Below are 20,556 nucleotides of genomic sequence, written 5' to 3'. Positions count from 1 at the left end.
AATTGAGGCTTCTGAGCTCAGTGGATATGGCGTGCAGGCCCAGTTGCCCCGTGGCATGTGGGATCCCAGTTCGCTGACCAGGGATTGAACCTGTGTCCCCCTCATTGTAAGGCAGACTCATTACCACTGGACCACCAGGGAAGTCCTTTAATTATTTTTTTATTAAAGTATAGTTGATGTACAATAGTATACGTTACAGATGTACAATACAGTGATTCACAGTTTTTAAAAGTTACACTCCTGGGCTTCCCTGGTGGCGCAGTGGTTAAGAATCCGCCTGCCAATGCAGGGGGCATGGGTTCGAGCCCTGGTCCGGGAAGATCCCACATGCCGTGGAGCAACTAAGTCCGTGTACCACAACTACTGAGCCTGCACTCTAGAGCCTGCGAGCCACAACTACTGAGCCCATGTGCCACAGCTACCGAAACCCACGTGCCTAGAGCCCATGCTCCGCAACAAGAGAAGCCACCACAATGAGAAGCCCGCTCAAGGAAGAGTAGCCCCCGCTTGCCACAGCTAGAGAAAGCCTGCACACAGCAACGAAGACCCAAGCAGCCAAAAAGAAATAAATAAATTTATTTTTAAAAAGTTATACTCCATTTATAGTTATTATAAAATATTGGCTATATTCCCTGTGTTGTACAATATATCCTTGTAGCTTATTTTATACCTAATATTTTGTACCTCTTAATCTCCTTCTCCTATATTGCCCCTTCCCCCTCCCACCAGTCTTTTTTTTTTTTTTTAATTTAGTTTTGGCTGCATTGGGTCTTCGTTTCTCCACGTGGGCTTTCTCCAGTTGCAGCGATCGGGGGCTACTCTTCGCTGCGGTGCGCAGGCTTCTCATTGCGGTGGCTTCTCTTGTTGTGGAACACGGGCTCCAGGCACACGGGCTTCAGTAGTTGTGGCACGTGGGCTCAGTCTTTTTTTTAAACTAAGTTTTTTTTTGTTTTTGGCTGCGCCACACAGCTTTCAGGATCTCAGTTCCCTGACCAGGGATTGAACCAAGGCCCTGTCGGTGAAAGCCCGGAACCCTAATCACTAGGCCACTAGGGAACTCCCCTAAAATTAATTTTAAGTTACTCAGATAATTCTAGAGTATATTCTCATACTTTCCTGTTGTGAAAGATTCTCTTGCCCTCTCTCCTCCCCCCGCCCCTCCCCGCCCCAGGGATCCCTCGGTTAAATCAGAGACTTAAATTATGACCCTTCCTACTCACCCACACATATGTTTCCATACATATGTAGGACATCTGGCGTACTACTTCCGAATTTTGTCCTGTTTCACTTTGCTTTCACGTGGATGGGGTTACGTGGTGTGCATTTTCATGAGAGTTCCCTTCCTTGGTTTCACTTGTGGCATGTGACATGGGTCTTAGTGAGTTCTGTCTTCCTGTGGCTCCACTGCCTGCCTTGTAAACGGCTGCATAGTATTCCACTGTGCAGATGAACCAGAGTTTATTAAGCCACTCCTCTGTCAGTGGACATTTAGGTGGTGTTTTAGTCTGCTATAACCAAAAAATACCCAGACTGGGCAGCGTATAAACAACAGAAAGTTACTGCTCACAGCTCTGGAGGCAAGGAAGTTCAAGATCCAGGCACCAGCATGGTGGTGTTCTGATAAAGGCCTTCCTATAGGTTGCAGACTGCCAACTTCTGGCCATGTCCTTACAGGGTGGGAGGGGATTTGGGGGGACATTCAGATCCTAGCAGGTTGCTTCCTGTTTTTCTGCTTTTACACATCATGCTGCAGCAGATACCTTGTTTATCTTTCTCGTGCTCTTGTGCAGATGGCTCCTGAGATAGAGTCTAGAAACTCAAAACATCAGTCATAAAGTCTATGCATTTGTAATTTTTTAAAATTATTTTTAAAAAATTTTATTGTAGTTCATTCACAATGTTGTGTTAATTTCTGCTGTACAGCAAAGTGATTGAGATATATATATATATTCTGTTTCATATTCTTTTCCGTTTGTAATTTTTTAGCCTGCCAGATTGCCCTCCCCTGGGGCAATTTGCATCCCAACCAGCAGCATCTCACACTGCTTCCTTCCCCACATATACCCCAGCACTTGGAGTTATTTATTTATTTATTTATTTATTTGCTGGCCTGGGGAGGGAGAAGCAGTATTCCATCTTGTGGATGACTGATGAGGTTGGGGCGGGGGGGTGTCTTATGATGGATTTCAATGGAACATTCACTCTCTGACCCCATTTGGTCTCCTTCCCATCCCCCACGCCCTGTGGCTTAGGTACCTCTGCGACTTCGCCTACTATACCTCTCTGTACCAGAGTCACGGCCGCTCAGCCTTTGTTCACGTGCCCCCTCTGGGCAAGCCCTACAATGCAGACCAGCTGGGCCGGGCACTTCGGGCCATCATCGAGGAAATGCTGGACGTCCTAGAGCAGTCAGAAGGCAAACTCAACTGTTGCCACAAACACTGATTGCTGCTCAGGCCTCCCAAGACCTCATTCTGCCAGGGACCCTGAGAGAGACGTCCGCCCTCCGGGGCCTGACCGGGAAGGACGAGCCCATCAGCTGGGGATCTGTTTTGGATCAAATATGCCAACTTACACACCTCTCCCTTTTTCTCTGCAAAAGCACTGGTTGGTTTGAAGGCCGCAGTGAAGATTTTTTTCTCTATTTCTCTTTGCATCTGGGGATACAGCTGTGGCAGCCAGGAAGCCGGGAGGTCCTGATTTCTGCAGAGAACCCCGATCAGGTGTCTCTATTCCATGATCCCATGGCTGGGGCTACCTGCCATTCTAAGTCTGTGGTGGAGGGATTCCAGAGTTCCCTCCGTCTGTGACTGTTTTTTTCCAAATGTAAAAGCCTCATGGAGACTCTTTACCCTGATCCATGTCCCAGCAGCCTGGACAAGCCCCGGCAAGGGCCGCCTTGGGATCTGGCATGGCTTTTTTTTCTTCTTTCTTACTCTCTTTTTAAAAACAATAGTGCTAGTTTGGGCACAGAGTAATTTATATTCCCTTTGGTTAAAACGCGGGCTTTAGCCAAACACAGAAGTGTCTTTTCTTTTTCCTGGGGTGCAGCCCCTTCTGTCTCCTGCCCTGAACACTGGACCTACATCTTTGTTTTGGGGGTGACATTGAGGTCCCCTTGCTCGAGGGGTGTGGCACTGGGCCCATGGCCAGACCACGGGGAGTGGGGGGTGGCTGGTGCCCCAGGAGACTGAAAGGGTTGGCTGATCCTTTCAACGACTGAGCTGTGAGCTGTACCCACGGGGCCACTGGGGCCGGGCTGCCGGTGGGAAAGCAGACTCTCATTTCAACATGCACATGACTTTTTCTTTTTTTTTTTAATATGTAAAAATGCGTAGCAGCTGCAAACCTACGCCACATCTGACCTGGATTTTCAGTCTTGGTGCTTGTTTTCCTTAAGGGGAGAGGGCTAAATGGAGTCTGGGGGCTGAGCCCCATGGGTGCTGGTGTATTTGAGCAGGAGGGCGGTGGGGCAGCCAGCAGGCTTCGTGTAGTTGGTTTTTGGATGCGCCTAGGACTCGGTGAATTTTTATCTCACTCCCTGGTAAATTTTTATCTCACTCCCTGGTGACTTTGAACTTACCAGCAGGGGTGAGAGTGACATCTCCCAGGAGGCAGCTAAATTCAGCTGGACCCTGACACCCGTCAGAGAGAGGGGGTGGCAGAAGCAACCGTGAGGAAAACACACGTTTTGGAAGTATTCTTCTATTTTTTTGGAGAACACGCAGTTTTATCGCTCCACTAAGTGTGAAGCGTGTGCTGTAGTCTGATGCTGTGTTGGATCATGTTGGTGTTTCCCCGCTTGCAGCTCTTCTGAAAACAGCTGAGATTTTTGTTTTGTTTTGTTTTCTTAAACATTCGCCCTCTTTTCCTCCTGTTCCGATGCCCAGGGTGGTTGCTGCCTCCGTTGAGCTGCTGTGTCGCTTGGAGACCAGGTTGATAGGTTTCTGAGTGAAATGCATTTTCTGAGTCCTGGGCTTTCTCTGGAGGGGAAAAGTGGGCACAGGTGGGTGACGTGGGGTCAGCATATGGTGGGTGTGTACCATGGCCCACAGGGTAAAATGATCAGGACCTAGCTCCCCTCTCCATGCCAGCCCTCCCTCTGCCAGAAATGCCCCCTCCACATCCCTGGTCCGAGTTTGCAGTCTCCTGAGAAATCTGGAGCATAGGATGTCATGGCATCTACTCACTCAGCTGGCTTCTGTGAGCAGAGGCTCTTTTGAATGTGGGGGTGGGGGCTCAAGGCCAGGGGGTCCCCCAGAGGTCTTATTAAGAATGGCATCTAGCTCTGACTAGCTCTGTTCTCTAAAGGTCTGATCTGTGGGGCTCTGAGGAGGAAATGGACCTAGGCAAGCTGGAGTAGGGAGGGAAGACTGGAAGTGAGCCAGGTTTGAGCTTAGCTGGGTGCCCACGGAACCCAGACACACCATCCCCAAACTCTGCATTTTCATCTTTCTTTTGTCCTCCCTTCTCTGTTTAAAGCACCATGTGGTTTAGCAACTTAGAGATATAATTTATTGTCTGATCATTGTCGAGTGTGTGTGTGTCATTTTTGTGTTCCTGCCATGGTTTTAGATTTCCTCATCAAGTCAAACCAGAACCCTGTCCTTGTTCATGATGTAGAGCACATAGCTCATTTTTATCTAATCAGATAGCCATTAAACATTTCACTCGCTCCCTGCCAACTTTAAAATTTTCCTGTTTTAATTACTTTTATCTTTTTCTTTGGGGCAAACTCAGCCATTCAATCCATGGTATATCTGTCTGCATTTGTTGGGTCCTGGACAAAAATGTCCTTGTGTGAGAAGAGGGGGGCCAAGTCTCATTCCTTCTGCCTTGTCATTTCAGAGTCTGGGTTGTCGGGGGCACAGAATAGGGAAAGGGATGAGCCTGTGAAGTGGGTGCAGCTTGGCATGTACGGAGGTGAGCAATGCCAGAAGGGGTGGGTGCAGTGAGTGTTAATGGTGGAAGGATGGGCTGAGGGATGTGGTGGGAAGGCTGGTGGGGGAAAGGTGAGAAGGAATGCTGGGGGTGGACTCATAGGAAAGTGGAGGGGGCCTCTCTCTGGTGAGCCCTGTGGAGGGTACTGAGGTGGGGGATGGGGGCAGAGACAGTGATCCGGGCGTCGGGTGATGGCATCTCCTTTAAGGTGCCAGAGCCTCTGCACCTTATAACTTTATTCTTCTCTAAGCCCCTTTGGCTCCCCCCTTCCCACCAAAAAGAAGGTCGGTGGTCTGCATATGAGTACGTAGCTCGAAAAAGAAATAAGACAGAGTGGATAGAAAGAAAGGTGGGAAGAAGCAGGAATTCCAGTTGGTGGACTGGGCTTGGTGCCACCTGCCTCATCTGGTCCGATCAAGGAACAGCCGAGGTCTCCTGGCCACTGAGAGAGACAGGGCCGTGGGGCAGCAGGGGGTGGTGGGCAGAGGTCATGGCTTCCCAGTTGGTGCCAGGTCTTTGGGGAAAGGTCAGATTGTGATAGTTTCAGCAAGAAAAATAGTTTTCAGCTACGCTGCTCTTTGCTGGCATGGAAACTTCTAGAACAGAAAGGGCCTGCTCAAGGGGACGACTGGAAAAGTGTACTCTTGATGCCTTTTGTTATCTTAGAAGTTTCTGCCAGGAAGCCAGGCCAGTGGGTGTGCATGTACACCCACAGGCCTGTTCCCCCGAGGGGTGACCGGGAGGGGGAAGGGAGCTGCTCGTGGAAATCCTCCCACCACACTGGCCTGTTTTTTGCTGCCACTGTCTAGACTGTTGACTTTTGACCTCTTCACCTCTTGGAGTGTCTGAACCCAGAAGTCCCCTTCGGGGATGGTGGGACAAAGCCCCATTCTTCTCTGAGGGCCCAGCCTCCACCCTGAGACCACTGGAAGCCTTCTCAAGCCTGCAGCCAGCGTGAGGCACTGATGGTGGTCATACAGACAGAGGCAGCTGCCTTATTGTCAGGTCATCCCTCATGGCCAAGAGTCTCATGGCCTCCACAGACTTGTGGGGAGCTAAAAAGGGCTTTGCTTTTATATCCCCAATTAAATTTCCCTTCTCATGGAACAAGTGCCTCGTAAAGGGACCAGGGCTGCCACTGGGAGGAAAAACATCTCCATTTTTGCAGTGAGGAAGTGTGTTAAAGGCCAGGATCCCCCTCAGACCCAGGGCAGAATGGCTGTTGAGGGGAAAGGACATTTGCCAAAAATCCACATCTTGAAAGTTAGTTCTTGGATGGACACTGGGCATACCTGCTACGAGATCCTGTCCTCCAGTTTAGGGGCAGTTGTCACAGCTTGAGTTTCAGGGTTTCCTAGACCTCCAAGGGCTCCAGTCCAGCCCGAGCTGCTCCCCGCACTTAAAATCTGTTTCTCCTCCTCCCTCTCCTCACCCAAGGCTTCCCTTCAGCTGCCCAGAGACCCACAGAAGTGCCTGCCTCTGCAGTACACATGGGGCACAGAGAAAGGGGACAGGATGGGAAAGAGAGAAGCACCCCCAGGCCCTGGTTCTCCGCTGCCCAGACTGGCCTCACCCAAGCCGTTTGCAGGGGTGGGGCCTGGGGCCAGTGGCTTTTGTGTCCTGCTCACTTTGAGGAAATCCCAGAGAAAGCCGGTTTGGAATGGGGCTCTCTGCTCCCAAGACCTGGCTGGATGCCACGGGAGACCCATCTGGGTCGTGGGAAACAGAGTTGGCCTTCCTCCTGCCCAGGCATATTTCCGGGGCTCCCTTAACATCTCAGGTTTCTATCTTGTTGTAAATCTCTGTCTAGGAAAAACCCTTCCTGCTGAAGGTGACCCTGTATTCTGTCCCCAAAGGAGGGTCCAGCCCCTGCAGCTTCGGGGTGGCTTCTCCCTGAACCCAGGGAGACTCCTATGAGTGCCTTGTCTGAAAGCGCCGTGTCTGGGACCCCAGGGCGGGCAAGGGTCTGCCAGACTTTGCTGGGGGCTGGGCCCTGGGAAACCCCAAACTTGACACCCCAGAAAGCAAATAAAACAGTTGAAATATGCAGTTTCTTGTGTGTCTTTGTGAGAAGCTGGCATCCGCCAGGGTCATCCTCAACCTGGGGTCATCAGCTGGCAGAGGGGGCCTCAAATCACCAGTATTTCTGTCCTTGGTGCTTGGTGTGTGACTGGTACTTGGTGTGTGGCCACTGCAATGAGTGTTCTGAATGGATAATGATGAGAAGATTTCTGTACTGAGTGTTCCACCTCCTACAACCCACTGCCTTGGTTCTGAGGCACAGAGAGGTTGAGTAACTTGCCTGTGGTCGCACAGCAAGGGGGGTGGGGGGTGGGATTTGAATCGTGATCATGTTGACCCCCAGTGTGTGCAGAATTCCCCTGTGGGGGAGGTGCTATTACCACCTTTTACAGCTGGGGAAACTGAGGCTCTGTCTGTTGAAGCCCCTTTTCCCAAGGAGACGAGGGGCGGGAATGTGAACCCAAGCCGGCTACTCTGGACTGAGCAGCTTGAACACCGGAAACAGGATTCGGTCATCCCCCCGTGTCTGTCCTCAGCAGGAATGGGGACACTCCAGAGTCAGTGGCCTTCAAAGAAGAAGGGGCTTCAGCAGTAAGGAAATGGCTTGTCTTTGGGAACATGGGTCCCAGGGGAGGGGGTACCCCCTCCAAGTCTCTGAGCCCCCAAGGTCTTTGCACCCCAAGGTGAGGTGTCTATAGCATGGTGGTTTTGCTTCTAAGGCTGGCTCTTTCCACGGCCCCGGGGTGTGAGCAGGGTCCCAGGTGTACCATATAGATGCTCCTGTGGTCACTGGAAGGGGCTGTGTCCTTTTTACATGGGGGATCCTTTTCCCAAATCCTGGAAACCTCCCCTCACCTCCCTGGTTCAGTGGGACCCCCCGCCTCCCATTGGCCACGCTGCCCAGAGAGAAACCCCCTGACCTCAACTGTACCCTACAAGTTGCAGGCCAAGAGGGGTAGCTGTGTGTGGAGGGGATGTGGGAGGGGTAGCAGGGCTGATGGCGCAGGGTCTCAAGGCCTGGCGAGTGGTCTGGGTGTTATTCCAAAGGCTATGAGAAGCTGAGAGGTGGGGGACGATCTGAGGCCCACTTCCCTGAGCCTCAGTTCCCCACACTCATGGGCCTTGTGTGAGAATTCAGTGAGATTCTGCTTTTACAGCTCTGGCACATAGTACGTACTTAATAAGTACAACTACTATTACTTCCTCCTCCAGGAAGCCCTCCTGGCTGTCCAGGTACCTCCTCTGCCTCCCATAGCTGCCTGGTTCCCCCCCACCCCCGTGCCAACATACTCTGGGTAGTAACTGACTAGTTCTATGGGAGTCCCGGAGGACAGGCAGGTCTGTCTGGGGTCCCCTGAGTCTGTTGCACCCAGAACAGCACTGGGCACGTAATAGGTGTGCAATAAGCTATGGGAGAGAGGAGAGGGGTTGGTGCTGGGTGTTCCATTCTGAGGCCAACAGGGGGCGCAGGGAGGCGCAGGAGCCTCCAGGGAGGGGAAGGGAGATGACACGCCCCTGAAGGCCAGGCGCCTCCTCCAGCTCAGGCCCCCACCCTGCCTGTTCCCTGCCTCTAGAGCCCCATCTCCTCTTGGCTGCTCCAGGAACTTATAAATTACCTACTGTGTGCTGGGCTTTGGACTGGGGACACACCAGGAAACCAGCAGCTCCCAGGCTGGGAGTACAGTGCAGGGGTCCCAGCTGTGATGGGGGACAGACAGGCAGCTGAAGGGTCTAAGGTATATTCAGGGAGGCTCATTCAAGAGTAAGGCTTGGCCCCACTCAACAGAGTTTCCCTCAGCTCTCGCTTGGATGTTCTCGGTCTTAAAGGTGAGGGTCTCAGACAAGAGTCCATCCCGTTTCAGGGATCTGCCTGGGCCCCTCTCCACCTCTCACACCCTCGGTGGCTCCCCTTGGCCCACAGGAGAAAGCCAGACTCCTCTGCTGGACATCTGAACCCCTTTTCCCTTGTCTCTGCTGACCCCAGTTTGTCTTTTCTGCCTGGAAGTCCCCCCTCCTCCATTTACACCTAGAGAACTCCTATGCATCCCTCAAAACCCAAAGTTTTGGGGGAAGATGCTGAGGTCATCTTGGGACACTTTGAGTGTGACAGGCCTGGGTGGGGGTAAGAAGGGCAAAGTACCACACCAGAAATCCCAAACTAGGCCTTCCTGCACACCCTCTTCAACCTTCCTACTGGCTCCTTCCTGCCCTGGCATCTTGCCACTAGGCATTCAGCAGTTTCTACAAGGAGTGTCCAGACCTGCCCGGACATGTCCTGGTCCCCTGGAAGAGAGGAGGGGTGCGTTCAGGCTTCCCCCCACCCCCAACACACACACATACACACACACACACACACTGATGGGGGTGTTGGTGAGAAACAGAAAAACAGAAATGCAGAGAGAACAAGGGAGAGAGAGAGAGGGACTGAGGGAGGCAAAGAGAGAAAATGTGGAAACTTCCTTGCTGTTTTTTCTTCTAAGTTGCCGTGTTTAGGGTGAGGACACCTAGAGGTGGAGAGGGGCCCAGCCAGCCAAGGAGGAGGAGCTGGGATGCTGGGTGACTGGGAAACCACGCTGTGTGAGTCATGCACAGGGCTGCCCTCTTCTGGGCCTCAGTTTCCCCCAGTGTCAGGGAACTAATTCCCCCAGCCCCGTGGCAGGGCTGGGGGTCCACACTCAGCCAGGGCCTAGTGCACAGCAGGTGCTCCATAAATGTACACCGTGGTCAGTGAAACCATTACAGGAGCAGGCATGCAAACCAGGGCGCTGGAGGGGTGTGTGTGGGGGCGGGAGGTGGGGGGGTTAGGGGTTCCGGGCAGTGAGCATGTGGGGCCCCAAGCCTGATGCCTCAGCTGACCCACTTCCTGCCCGGCCTGGGCTGTGCTGGTGACCACCCGCAGCCAGGAATCCGCACAGCCGGTCCCAGGGCCTGAGCCAACCACTTCCGTCCCCCGCTCCCCCTGCAGCCCAGGCCCTGCTGACTCACACTCAGCTGTCCCCACTCTTCCCTCACTGAGCTCTGATTTTGAGAGGTAGGGGCGCTGGCAGAGGCCCAAACCCCGAAGGCAGGGAAGTCACGGCCGGCTGGGAGCATCACGGAAGCGAGAGAATTATACCCCAGGTTTAACTGCCTGAAAAATGAAAACCTGCTCTTGACAAGGAAAAAAAATGAATACTTTTGGGACAGTCCTTTGGAATCAGTCACAATTTCAAACTTTTGGCCACCAAAAAAATCCATAAAGAAATTGAAAAGGTAAGCCAGGGACAGAGAGGAGATACCTGCGATGCATTTAACTGACCAAGGAATAGCTTCCAGGACATATGAAGTGCCCCCACTCCACCAGACACACTAGATGGAAAGAAAAAACACCACACAGAAAAATGGGCAGATGGCATTGTTTTTGCCATAACAATGACCACGAACTGGGTCTTACATTTCTGGCTTACAACAGCAGAAATTTATTCTCTCACAGTTCTGGTGGCCAGAAGTCCCAAATCAAAGTGTCTGCAGGGCTGGAGGCTGTGAGGGAGAATTGGTCCCAGGCCACTCTCCTGGCTTCTGGTGGCTTCTGGCACTGGTCGGCGTCCCTTGGCTTGTGGCTGCATCACTCCAATCTCTGCTTCCATCTTCATGTGGCCTCTTACAAAGTAATCAGTCATTGGATTTAGGGCCCACCCTACTCCAGTATAACCTCATCTTAATGTAAATAATTACATCTACAAAGACCCTCAAGGTCACAGTCTGAGGTTCTGGTGGACATGAATTTGGGGACACACTATTCAATGCAGTACAGGCATGGAAAGGCAATTCTGGGAAGATGAACCCAGGACAACCAATAAATAGAAGCTCAATCTAGTCATCAGGGAAAAAAATTCACTGAGATCCCATTTCACTCTTAGGCAGGGGACAGAGTCACTGGTGGTGGGCGTGGGAATTGGCTTGACCACTCAGAAGAACAACTTGGCCATGTTAACATAGCTGAGGATGGCTGGACCCTCCCTCCTGGTCCTAGTGTGAACCCTAGAGAAACCTACATGTGCATGCCTTTCCAGCAGCATGGTTCATAATAAGAAGGAGCTGGGAACTAGGGAAATGTTAGGGTGTGTTCTTACGATGGAGTACTATACAACAGTGAAAAAGGATGTGCCAGACTTGCAGGCAGAAATCTCCAATCCAGACCCTTGAGTGAAAATAATTGTAACAGTGTGATACCATTTTTATAAAGTTTTTTTTAATTTTCATTTTTGTATTGTGGTAAAATATATATAACATACATAGAATTTGCCATTTTAACCATTTTTAAGTGGACTGTTAGTGACATTAAGTACATCTGAAATGTTGAGCATACACATAGTACATCACCACTATCTACTTCCAAAACTTTTCCATCACCCCCAAACAGAAACTCTGTAACTGTTAAGCAATAATTCCTCATTTCTACCCCCTCTTCCTCCAGCCCCTGGTAACCTAAAATTGACTTCCTGTCTCTATGAATTTGCATATTCTAGACATTTCATACCAGTGGAATCATATAATGTTTGTCCTCTTGTGACTGGCTTATTTCACTCAGCATAATGTTTCAAGGTTCATCCACGTTGTAGCATGGATCAGAACATCATTCTATTTTTATGACTGTGTAATAGTCCATTGTGTGGATATACCAAATTTTGTTTATCCATTCAGTTATTGGTGGACATTTGCATTGTTTCCACCTTTTGGCTATTGTGAATAGTGCTGCTGTGTACATTGGTGTACAAGCTCAGTTTGAGTCCCTGCTTTCAATTCTTTTGAATATATATCCAGAAGTGGAGTTGCTGGATCATATGGTCATTCTGTGTTTAGCTTTTTGAGGAACTGCCAAACTGTTTTCCACGGCATCTGCACCATTTCACATTTCCCCCAGAGGTCCAAGAGGGTTCCAATTTCTCCACACCAACACTTGTTATTTTGCTAATAGCCATGCTATTGGGTATAAAATGGTATCTCGGGACTTCCTTGATGGCGCAATGGTGAAGAATCCCCCTGCCAATGCAGGGACAGGGGTTCGATCCCTGGTCCAGGAAGATCCCACATGCTGCGGAGCAACTAAGCACATGTGCCGCAACTACTGAAGCCCGGGTGCCTAGAGCCCGTGCTCCACAACGAGGGCCACGGCAATGAGAAGCCTGCGCACCACTACGAAGAGTAGCCCCGGCTCACCGCAACTAGAGAAAGCCCACGCGCAGCAACAAAGACCCAACGCAGCCATAAACAAACAAACAAATAGATAAAATTTAAAAATAAAGTGGTATCTCACCATAGTTTTTTTTTTTTTGCGGTATGCGGGCCTCTCACTGTTGTGGCCTCTCCCGTTGCGGAGAATAGGCTCTGGACGCGCAGGCTCAGCGGCCATGGCTCACGGGCCCAGCCGCTCCGCGGCATGTGGGATCTTCCCAGACCGAGGCACGAACCCGCGTCCCCTGCATTGGCAGGCAGACTCTCAACCACTGCGCCAACAGGGAAGCCCTCACCATAGTTTTGATTTGCCGCAACTAGAGAAAGCCCGCACGCAGCAATGAAGACCCAATGCAGCCAAAAATAAATTAATTTAATTTAATTTAATTTAAGAAGAAATTGGAGTGATGCATCTACCAGCCTAGGAACACCAAGGATTGCTGGCAAACACCTGAGGCTGGAAGAGGCAGGGAAGGATTCTTCCCTATAGATCTCAGAAAGAGCGTGGCCCTATCAATACCTTGATTTCAGACTTGTGTCCTCCAGAACTGTGAGAAAATAAATTGCTACTGTTTTAAGCACAACCCCCCCCCAGGCAAAAAAAAAAAAAAGAAGAACATGAGAGGGATACAGAGATGTGGAAGGCAAGGCATCCGGGAAGGGGCGCAAGGCTTCCATGCCCTCTTGCAGCACCTCCACGTGTTCACCAGCCCAGAAACTCTCTGAACCCGGTTCTTTTGGGATTTTTATGGAGGCGTCATCACGTAGGCATGATCAATCATTAACTCCATTTTCAGGCCATCCCCCCTCTCTGGAGAATGGTGGGAGAGGGAGTGTGGCTGAAAATTCCAAACTCCTAATCATGGCTTGGCCCTTCTGGTGACCAGCCCCCATCCAGGAGACATCCACGAGCCCACCCGGTCCCATGATTACAACAAAAGACACTCCTATCACCCAGGAAATTCCAGAGGATCTGTGTCAGGAACTAGGGTCGAAGACCAAATATTAGAACAAAAGATGCTCTGAGTGTTCTTATCACGTAGGAAGTTACAAGGTTTTCAGGAGCTCTATGCCAGGAACCGGGGGCAGAGACCAATATATATATATTTTTTTTCCTATTATCTCACAGTGTGTAATTTTCTTTTCCTGCAACATGTTTACCTGTCATTATTATCAGAGTAATTCTGGCCTCATTAGAACTGTCACTTCCTCTTCTATTTTTTCGAAGAATTAGATAAGAATTGGTATTATTCCATAAATGATTCAGAATTCACCAGTGAAGCCATCTGGTCTTGGACTTCTCTGTTGGAAGGTTTATTATTATTATTATTATTATTATTATTATTATTATTATTGGTCACACAGCATGGCATATGGGATCCTAGCTCCCTGACCAAGGATCAAACTCACGTCCCCTGCATTGGAAGCACAGAGTCTGAACCACTGGACCACCAGGGAAATCCCGAAGTTTTTTGGTTCTTTTTGTTTTTTAATTAATTAATTAATTTTTATTTTTGGCTGAGTTGGGTCTTCATGGCTGGTTGCGGGCTTTTCTCTAGTTGCGGCGAGCGGGAGGGCTACTCTTCGCTGCAGCATGTGGGCTTCTCATGGCGGTGGCTTCTCTTGCTGCAGAGCACGGGCTCTAGGGGCATGGGCTTCAGTAGTTGTGGCACACAGGCTCAGTAGTTGTGGCTTGCGGGTTTTAGAGTGCAGGCTCAGTAGTTGTGGCACACAGGCTTAGTTGCTCCACAGCCTGTGAGATCTTCCCAGACCAGGGCTCGAACCTGTGTCCACTGCATTGACAGGCGTATTCTTAAGCACTGCACCACCACGGAAGTCTCTAATTATAGAAGAATAATAATTTCTTTATTCTCTGTTTAATTTATGTCTGCTCTAATCTTTATGATTTCCTAACTTCTACTACCTTTGATTTTAGTTTACTCCTCTTTTCCTACTCCCTCAAAGTATAAAGTTAGGTTCTTGATAACTTTTAGTATGTTTATAATTGACCAGGACCCTATGGGGCCTTCCTGGGACAGACCACCCCCCATGACCCCACCATGTCCTCTGCCTGCCTCTTGTCTGTAGAAGAACATTAGGCTCCTAGGCCTTCCTCAAGTTCCAAAGCATAAATTTAATCAGAGAAGTGAGAAAATGCAGAAAGGAGGGAAAACAGTCAAGCAAGACAAAATAATACTAGTTTAGCCATTAAACAAAGTCAAGAACCTGTAGTTCCATCTCAAGGGCTGTAGATAATATTCTGAGCCACATCCTTTGAGCAGTTTTTCAGATACTTGAAACCTCCACCCGGTGGAAAAGGGTAACCATATGCTGCCCGCAAGCACGTAGACTTCAGGCCAGTTGGAACCAGAAGGTTGATGATGTTGACTCCCGATTACCTCACCACCAGCCAATCAGAAGAATGTCCATGAGCTGATCACACACCCACAACCCCCCTCCCTCACCTTGTCCTTAAAAACCTTTCCCTGAAAGCCGCCAGGGAGTTCAGGTGTTTTGAACACTAGCTACCTGGACACCTTGCTTGGTACCTGCAATAAATGCTGCACTTTCCTTCACTACAACCTGGTGTCAATAGATTGGCTTTACTGCACGTGGGCGAGTGGCCCGAAGTTTGGTTCGTTACGTGTTGTATTTTTGTTTTCATTCATCTGCAAGTATTTTCCAATTTCTTTCGTGATTTCTTCTTTGATCCATGGTTTCTTTAAGAGTGTGTTAGCAGTGTGCTCAGCGGTCCCGTGCATCTGTCTCTTGCTTCAACAGTGTTTGGATGGAACAGACCCAGGAACACCCTTTGCTCCAGCCTCTGACCACCCTCCAACATTTTTTCCAGTCGCAACATTCAGAATCAGCCACTCAGTTATCCTTGGTCACCAGGACCAGCCAACACCATTTTTCGAGATTAACTCTTTATTACCAATCAACCATGAGCTCCCAGATTCATCAGAATTATTCTACTGAGGTGGAGGCCGCCATCAACCGCCTGGTCAACATGCATCTGTGGGTCTCCTACACCTACCTCTCTCTGGGCTTCTAGTTTGATCCCGACGATGTGGCTCTGGAGGGCGTGGGCCACTTTTTCCTTGAATTGGCCGAAGAGGAGTGCGAGGGCGCCGAGTGTCTCTTGAAAATGCAAAACCAGCACGGCAGCCGTGCCCTCTTCCAGAATGTGCAGAAGCCATCTCAGGATGAGTGGGGTAAAACCCAGGACGCTATGGAAGATGCCATTCTCATTGAGAAGAACCTGAACCAGGCCCTTTTGGATCTGCATGCCCTGGGTTCTGCCCGTGCAGACCCCCACCTCTGTGACTTCTTGGAGAGCCACTTCCTAGATGAGGGGGTGAAACTCATCAAGAAGATGGGTGCCACCTGACCAACCTCCACAGGCTGGCTGGTCCCCAGGCTGGGCTGGGCGAGTATCTCTAGGAAGTACTCACCCTCAAGCATGACTAGGAGTCTCTGAAGTCCAACGGCCTCTGAGGAGCCCCTCTGGTGACAGGGCTTCTGCTTGAAGCCTGTCTCTGCAGCCACTAGGCAGCTTTTTAACCACCCTGGGGCCCTCTCCCAAGCCTTGGACCAAATCGAAACAATAAAACTTTCTGCAGCAGAAAAAAAAGAGTGTGTTGTTTAATATCCACATATTTGTGAACATTCCAGCTTTCCTTCTGTTATTGATTTCTAGCTTTATTCCATTGTAGCTGGAGATGATTTCCGCTTTTTAAAATTTATTGAGAGTACACCTGTAACTTATATAATACTGTGCATCAACTATACTTCAATAAAAAATAAAATTAAATAAATGATGCCAAAAAATGTATTGAGAGTTGCGTTTTTGCCTAATAGCTGATCTATACTGGAGCATGTTCCATGTGCATTTGATAGAGATGTGTATTGTGCTGTTGGAGTGTTCTATAGATGTCTATTTGGTCTAGTTGGTTTAGAGAGTTGCTCATTCCTCCATATCTTTAATCTTCTCTCTAGATGTTCTATCCATTATTAAAAGTGGGATATTGAAGTCTCCAACTGTTATTGTAGAACTATTTACTTCTCCCTTCAAGTCTTAGATACAGCTTTGAGTTACTGTTTAGGGTCCTTTCATTTTAACCAGCAGGACTCCCTTTAGCATTTCTTGCATGGCAAGTATAATGGTAACAAACTCCCTCAACTTTTGCTTACCTGAGAATGTCTTGATTTCTCCCTTTTTCTTTCTTTCTTTCTTTCTTTTTTTTCTTTTTTCTTTTTTTTTGGCCATGCAGTATGGCTTGTGGGATCTTAGTTCCCCAGCCAGGAATTGAACCCGGGCCCTGGCAGTGAAAGCGCCAAGTCCTAACCACCGGACCACCAAGGAATTCCCTCTCCCTTATTTTGGAAGAACGGTTTTGCTGGATATAGAATTCTTGGTCAACAGTTTTTCTTTCAGCAGTTTAAATATGTCATTTCATTGCCGTCTGGAGTCTAGGGTTTCTGATGAAAAACTGGCTGTTGATCTTACAGAGGATCCCTTGTACTTGATAAGTAGCTTTCTCCTGCTACTTTCAAGACTCACTTTTCGTCTCTGGCTTTCAACAGTTTGATTACAGTGTGTCTCAGTGTGTGTCTGAGTATATTCTTCTTGGAGTTCACTGAGCCTGTGAGATGTGTAGATTTGTATCTTTCATCAAATTTGGGAAGTTTTTGGCCATTATTTCTTCAAATATTCTTTCTACCCTTCCTCTCTCTCTCTGTCCTCCTTCTGGGACTCTCATAATATATATGTTGGTCCTCTTGATGGTGTCCTACAGGTCCTTTAGACTCAGTTCACCTTTCTTCATTCTTATTTCTGCTCTTCAGACTAGATAATTTCAATTGTCCTGTCTTCAGGTATGCTGATTATTTCTTCTACCTGCTCAAATCTTCTGTCGAACACCTCTAGTGAATTTTTCATTTCAGTTATTGTACTTTTCAGGTTCAGAATTTCTGTGCTTTTTTCTGTGCTTCATGCTTTTTTTTCTTTCTTTTTTCCTTTAGCTTTTGAGCATGTTTAAAATAGTTGTAAAGTTTTTGTTTAGTAGGTCTGATGTCTGGGCTTCCTTAGGGATGATTTCTGTCAATTACTTTTATTCCTTTGAATGGGCCATACTTTCATATTTTTATGCCTTGTGATTTTTTTTGTTGAAAACTAGGCATTTGAATATTATAATGTGGCAAACTCTGGAAATCAGATTCTACGCCTTCCTGAGGGTTTTGCTGTTTTGATTTTGTTTTTGAATTGTTGAAGGCTGTAGTATTCCTTTTGTTTAGGTACTTTTCCAAACTATTTTTGCAAAGACTGTATTCCTTTTCATGTGTGGTCACTGATGTCTGTCCATTTAGCTCATGTTCAGCCAATGTCTTGACAGAGATTTCCTTGAATGCCAGGAGCTAAAAATGAAAAACCCAAACAAACAAACAAAACCCGCATCTCCCAGTGCTTGTAGATGGGTTCTGGGCTGGAATACTCCTTTAACTTTTAGCCAGGTTTGTATTGAGACTAGGGATCAGCCTGAGGTGAAGCTCAGAGTCTTCTCAGTTCTTTTCTGAGCATAAGTCTTGCCCCTGGGTGTGTACATAGATTTCTAAATTCCCTCCATACACACAGGTGCTTTTGAATGTCCTAATTTCCCTTAGTAATTAGGTAATATCCCCCAGCTTTTCCTCTCAGGGTTTAAGTGGTTGATAATATGTTTTGACCGTAACCTTTTGCCCTAAGTGTCTGTATGTGTTTGGTTCAGCTTGCAGTGCTTTTGAGCAACACCCACCACTTTTCCAGCCCAAGCTCCAAGTTAGGCAGTTCAGAGGTGAGCTGCCATGTCAGTCCTTCAAGAAGCCCCAGACAGGTTAGAATAGACCTACACAATAATTTGTGAATAAGATCTGCACTGCTCCCACCAGATCCAAGGACCAGGGTCCTGCACTGGGAACATGGGTTACTTCCGCTACAAGACCACAGCTGTGGGACTTCCCTGGTGGCACAGTGGTTAAGATTCTGCCTGCCAATGCAGGGGACACGGGTTTAATCCCTGGTCTGGGAAGATCCCACATGCCGCGGAGCAACTAAGTCCATGCACCATAACTACTTAAGCCTGCGCTCTAGGGCCCATGAGCCACAACTACTGAGACCGCGTGCCGCAACTACTGAAGCCCACGCACCTAGAGCCCATGCTCCACAAGAGAAGCCACCACAATGAGAAGACTGCACACCACTGTGAAGAGTAGCCCCCGCTCACTGCAACTAGAGAAAGCATGCATGCAGCAATGAAGGCCCAATGCAGCCAAAAATAAAAAATAAAAAAAAATTAAAAAAAAAAAAGACTGGGCTTCCCTGGTGGCGCAGTGGTTGAGAGTCCGCCTGCCGATGCAGGGGACATGGGTTCGTGCCCCGATCCGGGAGGATCCCACGTGCCGCGGAGCGGCTGGGCCCGTGGGCCATGGCCGCTGAGCCTGCGCGTCCGGAGCCTGTGCTCCGCAACGGGAGAGGCCACAACAGTGAGAGGCCCGCATACCCCGAAAAAAAAAAAAAAAAAAAAAAAAAAAAAAGACCACAGCCGAGCTGCAGAGTGGGTGGGGCAAGGGCAAGTGGAAATGCCACGAGTGTTCCTACCATTTTCAAGTTGCCTTTTTCTTGCTTCAACATGCACTTAGTTGTTACAAATTTCTGTTTTCCAGAGTTCTAACAAAGTCAGTTCTGATAGTTTTTGTTTGATGGTCCTGTAGGGGAAGGAGAGGTTGGAGCTGCATACTGCACCATTTTGTTGATAAAATTTTAAATATACTTACTATATATATATATATATATATATATATATATATGGCATGCATGGGGATGATCAAATCAAATCCCAATTTTAGACAAAGGCTTGGTGAGTGGTGGGTGGTGGAGGTATACACGGGCTTCAGCTCTCTTGGGAATGTTTCTTCAGCAGGATGCTGGGTACTTGGGTGTTTGTTACTTTATTATTGATACTTTTGTGTATATGCCTGGAATATTTCATAATGAAAAATAAAACTGACAGGAGAAGGCTTGGTGATTTCTCAAACATAAAATTACCACATGACCCAGCAATTCCACTCCTTGATATATACCCAAGAGAACTGAAAGCAGGTGTTCAAACAAAAACTTGTACACACATGTTGATACCAGTGTTACCGAACTGGGTCCATTTGCCTGACACACAGCAAGCCAAACACTGAGACTCTGAGGTTTGCAGCAGAGAAAGAATTTATTCATAAGGCAGCCAAGCAAGGAGATGGGAGAACAAGTCTCAGATCTGCCTCCCCGAAGGCGAGGGGTTTGGGATATTTATGGGAGAAGCAGGGTGGTCTTGGGCATAGGAAAAGGTGATTGGAGGTAGGGGAAAAGGTGAGGTAATCGGTTTCTGCACAGGCGTATCTGGGTTACATGTTTCTGCATCTTTTTTTTTTTTTTTTTTTTTTTTGCGGTACGCAGGCCTCTCACTGTTGTGGCCTCTCCCGCCGCGGAGCACAGGCTCCGGATGCGCAGGCTCAGCGGCCATGGCCCACGGGCCCAGCCGCTCCGCGGCACATGGGATCCTCCCAGACCGGGGCACGAACCCGTATCCCCTGCATCAGCAGGCGGACTCTCAACCACTGCGCCACCAGGGAGGCCCTGCATCTTCAAAAATGGAGGCACTTAGCATGATCTGAGGGTGGAGTTTTCTGACGTCAAAAGGCCATTCAGGGCTTCCCTGGTGACGCAGTGGTTGAGAGTCCGCCTGCCGATGCAGGGGACACGGGTTCGTGCCCCAGTCTGGGAAGATCCCACATGCCGCGGAGCGGCTGGGCCCGTGAGCCATGGCCGCTGAGCCTGTGCGTCCGGAGCCTGTGCTCCGCAATGGGAGAGGCCACAACAGTGAGAGGCCCGCGTACCGCAAAAAAAAAAAAAAAAAAAAAAAAAAAAAAAGGCCATTCATCCAACGCATGGGCCCAGTTTTGGGGTTAGTGGTCCCCATCAGCCTTAGTTGAGCAAGAGCTGACTCCTGTAAACAACTGGGCTATGTGACTCTGGGAAGGTATGCAATTAAAGAGAGGAAGAAAAGAATGAAAGAAAAAATAACTAAAGCAAGCTTAATCAGTGAAGGCAGTTTACAAGCAGAGGAGTTTCAACAAGCTGTTCCCCTATCTGTTGCTCTGCAAGACAAACTCAAGAATTCCTGTTAGTCATCTGCTTCTGTTAACTCTCTGGGGCCAGTTTCCGTGGTTGCCAGGGGCTGGAGGAGGGGGCATGGGGAGTGACTGCTGATGGGGACATGGTTTCCTTTTGGGGTGATGGGAAAGTTCTGGAAATAGATAATGGTGATGGTTACACCATGCTGAGAATGTGCT

At 48.8% G+C, this 20,556-nt stretch overlaps 1 protein-coding gene and 1 pseudogene across 3 annotated transcripts in view; both read left to right on the top strand.

The window, feature by feature from the left end:
* Window positions 1–2,445, top strand: part of PGPEP1 (pyroglutamyl-peptidase I) — a gene marked incomplete at its 3' end in the record, with an annotated part of 33,507 nt that extends 31,062 nt beyond the window's left edge. For both annotated transcript variants that reach the window (XM_079702087.1, XM_079702086.1), the window contains exon 5: window positions 2,253–2,445. In XM_079702087.1, coding sequence (XP_079558213.1) covers window positions 2,253–2,445 — 193 coding nt within the window. The remainder of the gene's footprint in view (window positions 1–2,252) is intronic.
* Window positions 2,446–15,121: 12,676 nt separating this feature from the next.
* Window positions 15,122–15,648, top strand: LOC307051836 (ferritin light chain-like; annotated as a pseudogene). Its single transcript has one exon. The product of its transcript is annotated as a ferritin light chain-like (transcript).
* Window positions 15,649–20,556: the final 4,908 nt, after the last annotated feature.

The sequence above is a fragment of the Hyperoodon ampullatus genome, assembly GCF_949752795.1.
Source record: "Hyperoodon ampullatus genome assembly, chromosome: 4".
NCBI lineage: Eukaryota > Metazoa > Chordata > Mammalia > Artiodactyla > Ziphiidae > Hyperoodon > Hyperoodon ampullatus.
Note: the sequence above shows the minus strand (reverse complement) of the source record. Positions and strands in the feature narration are given on the sequence as shown.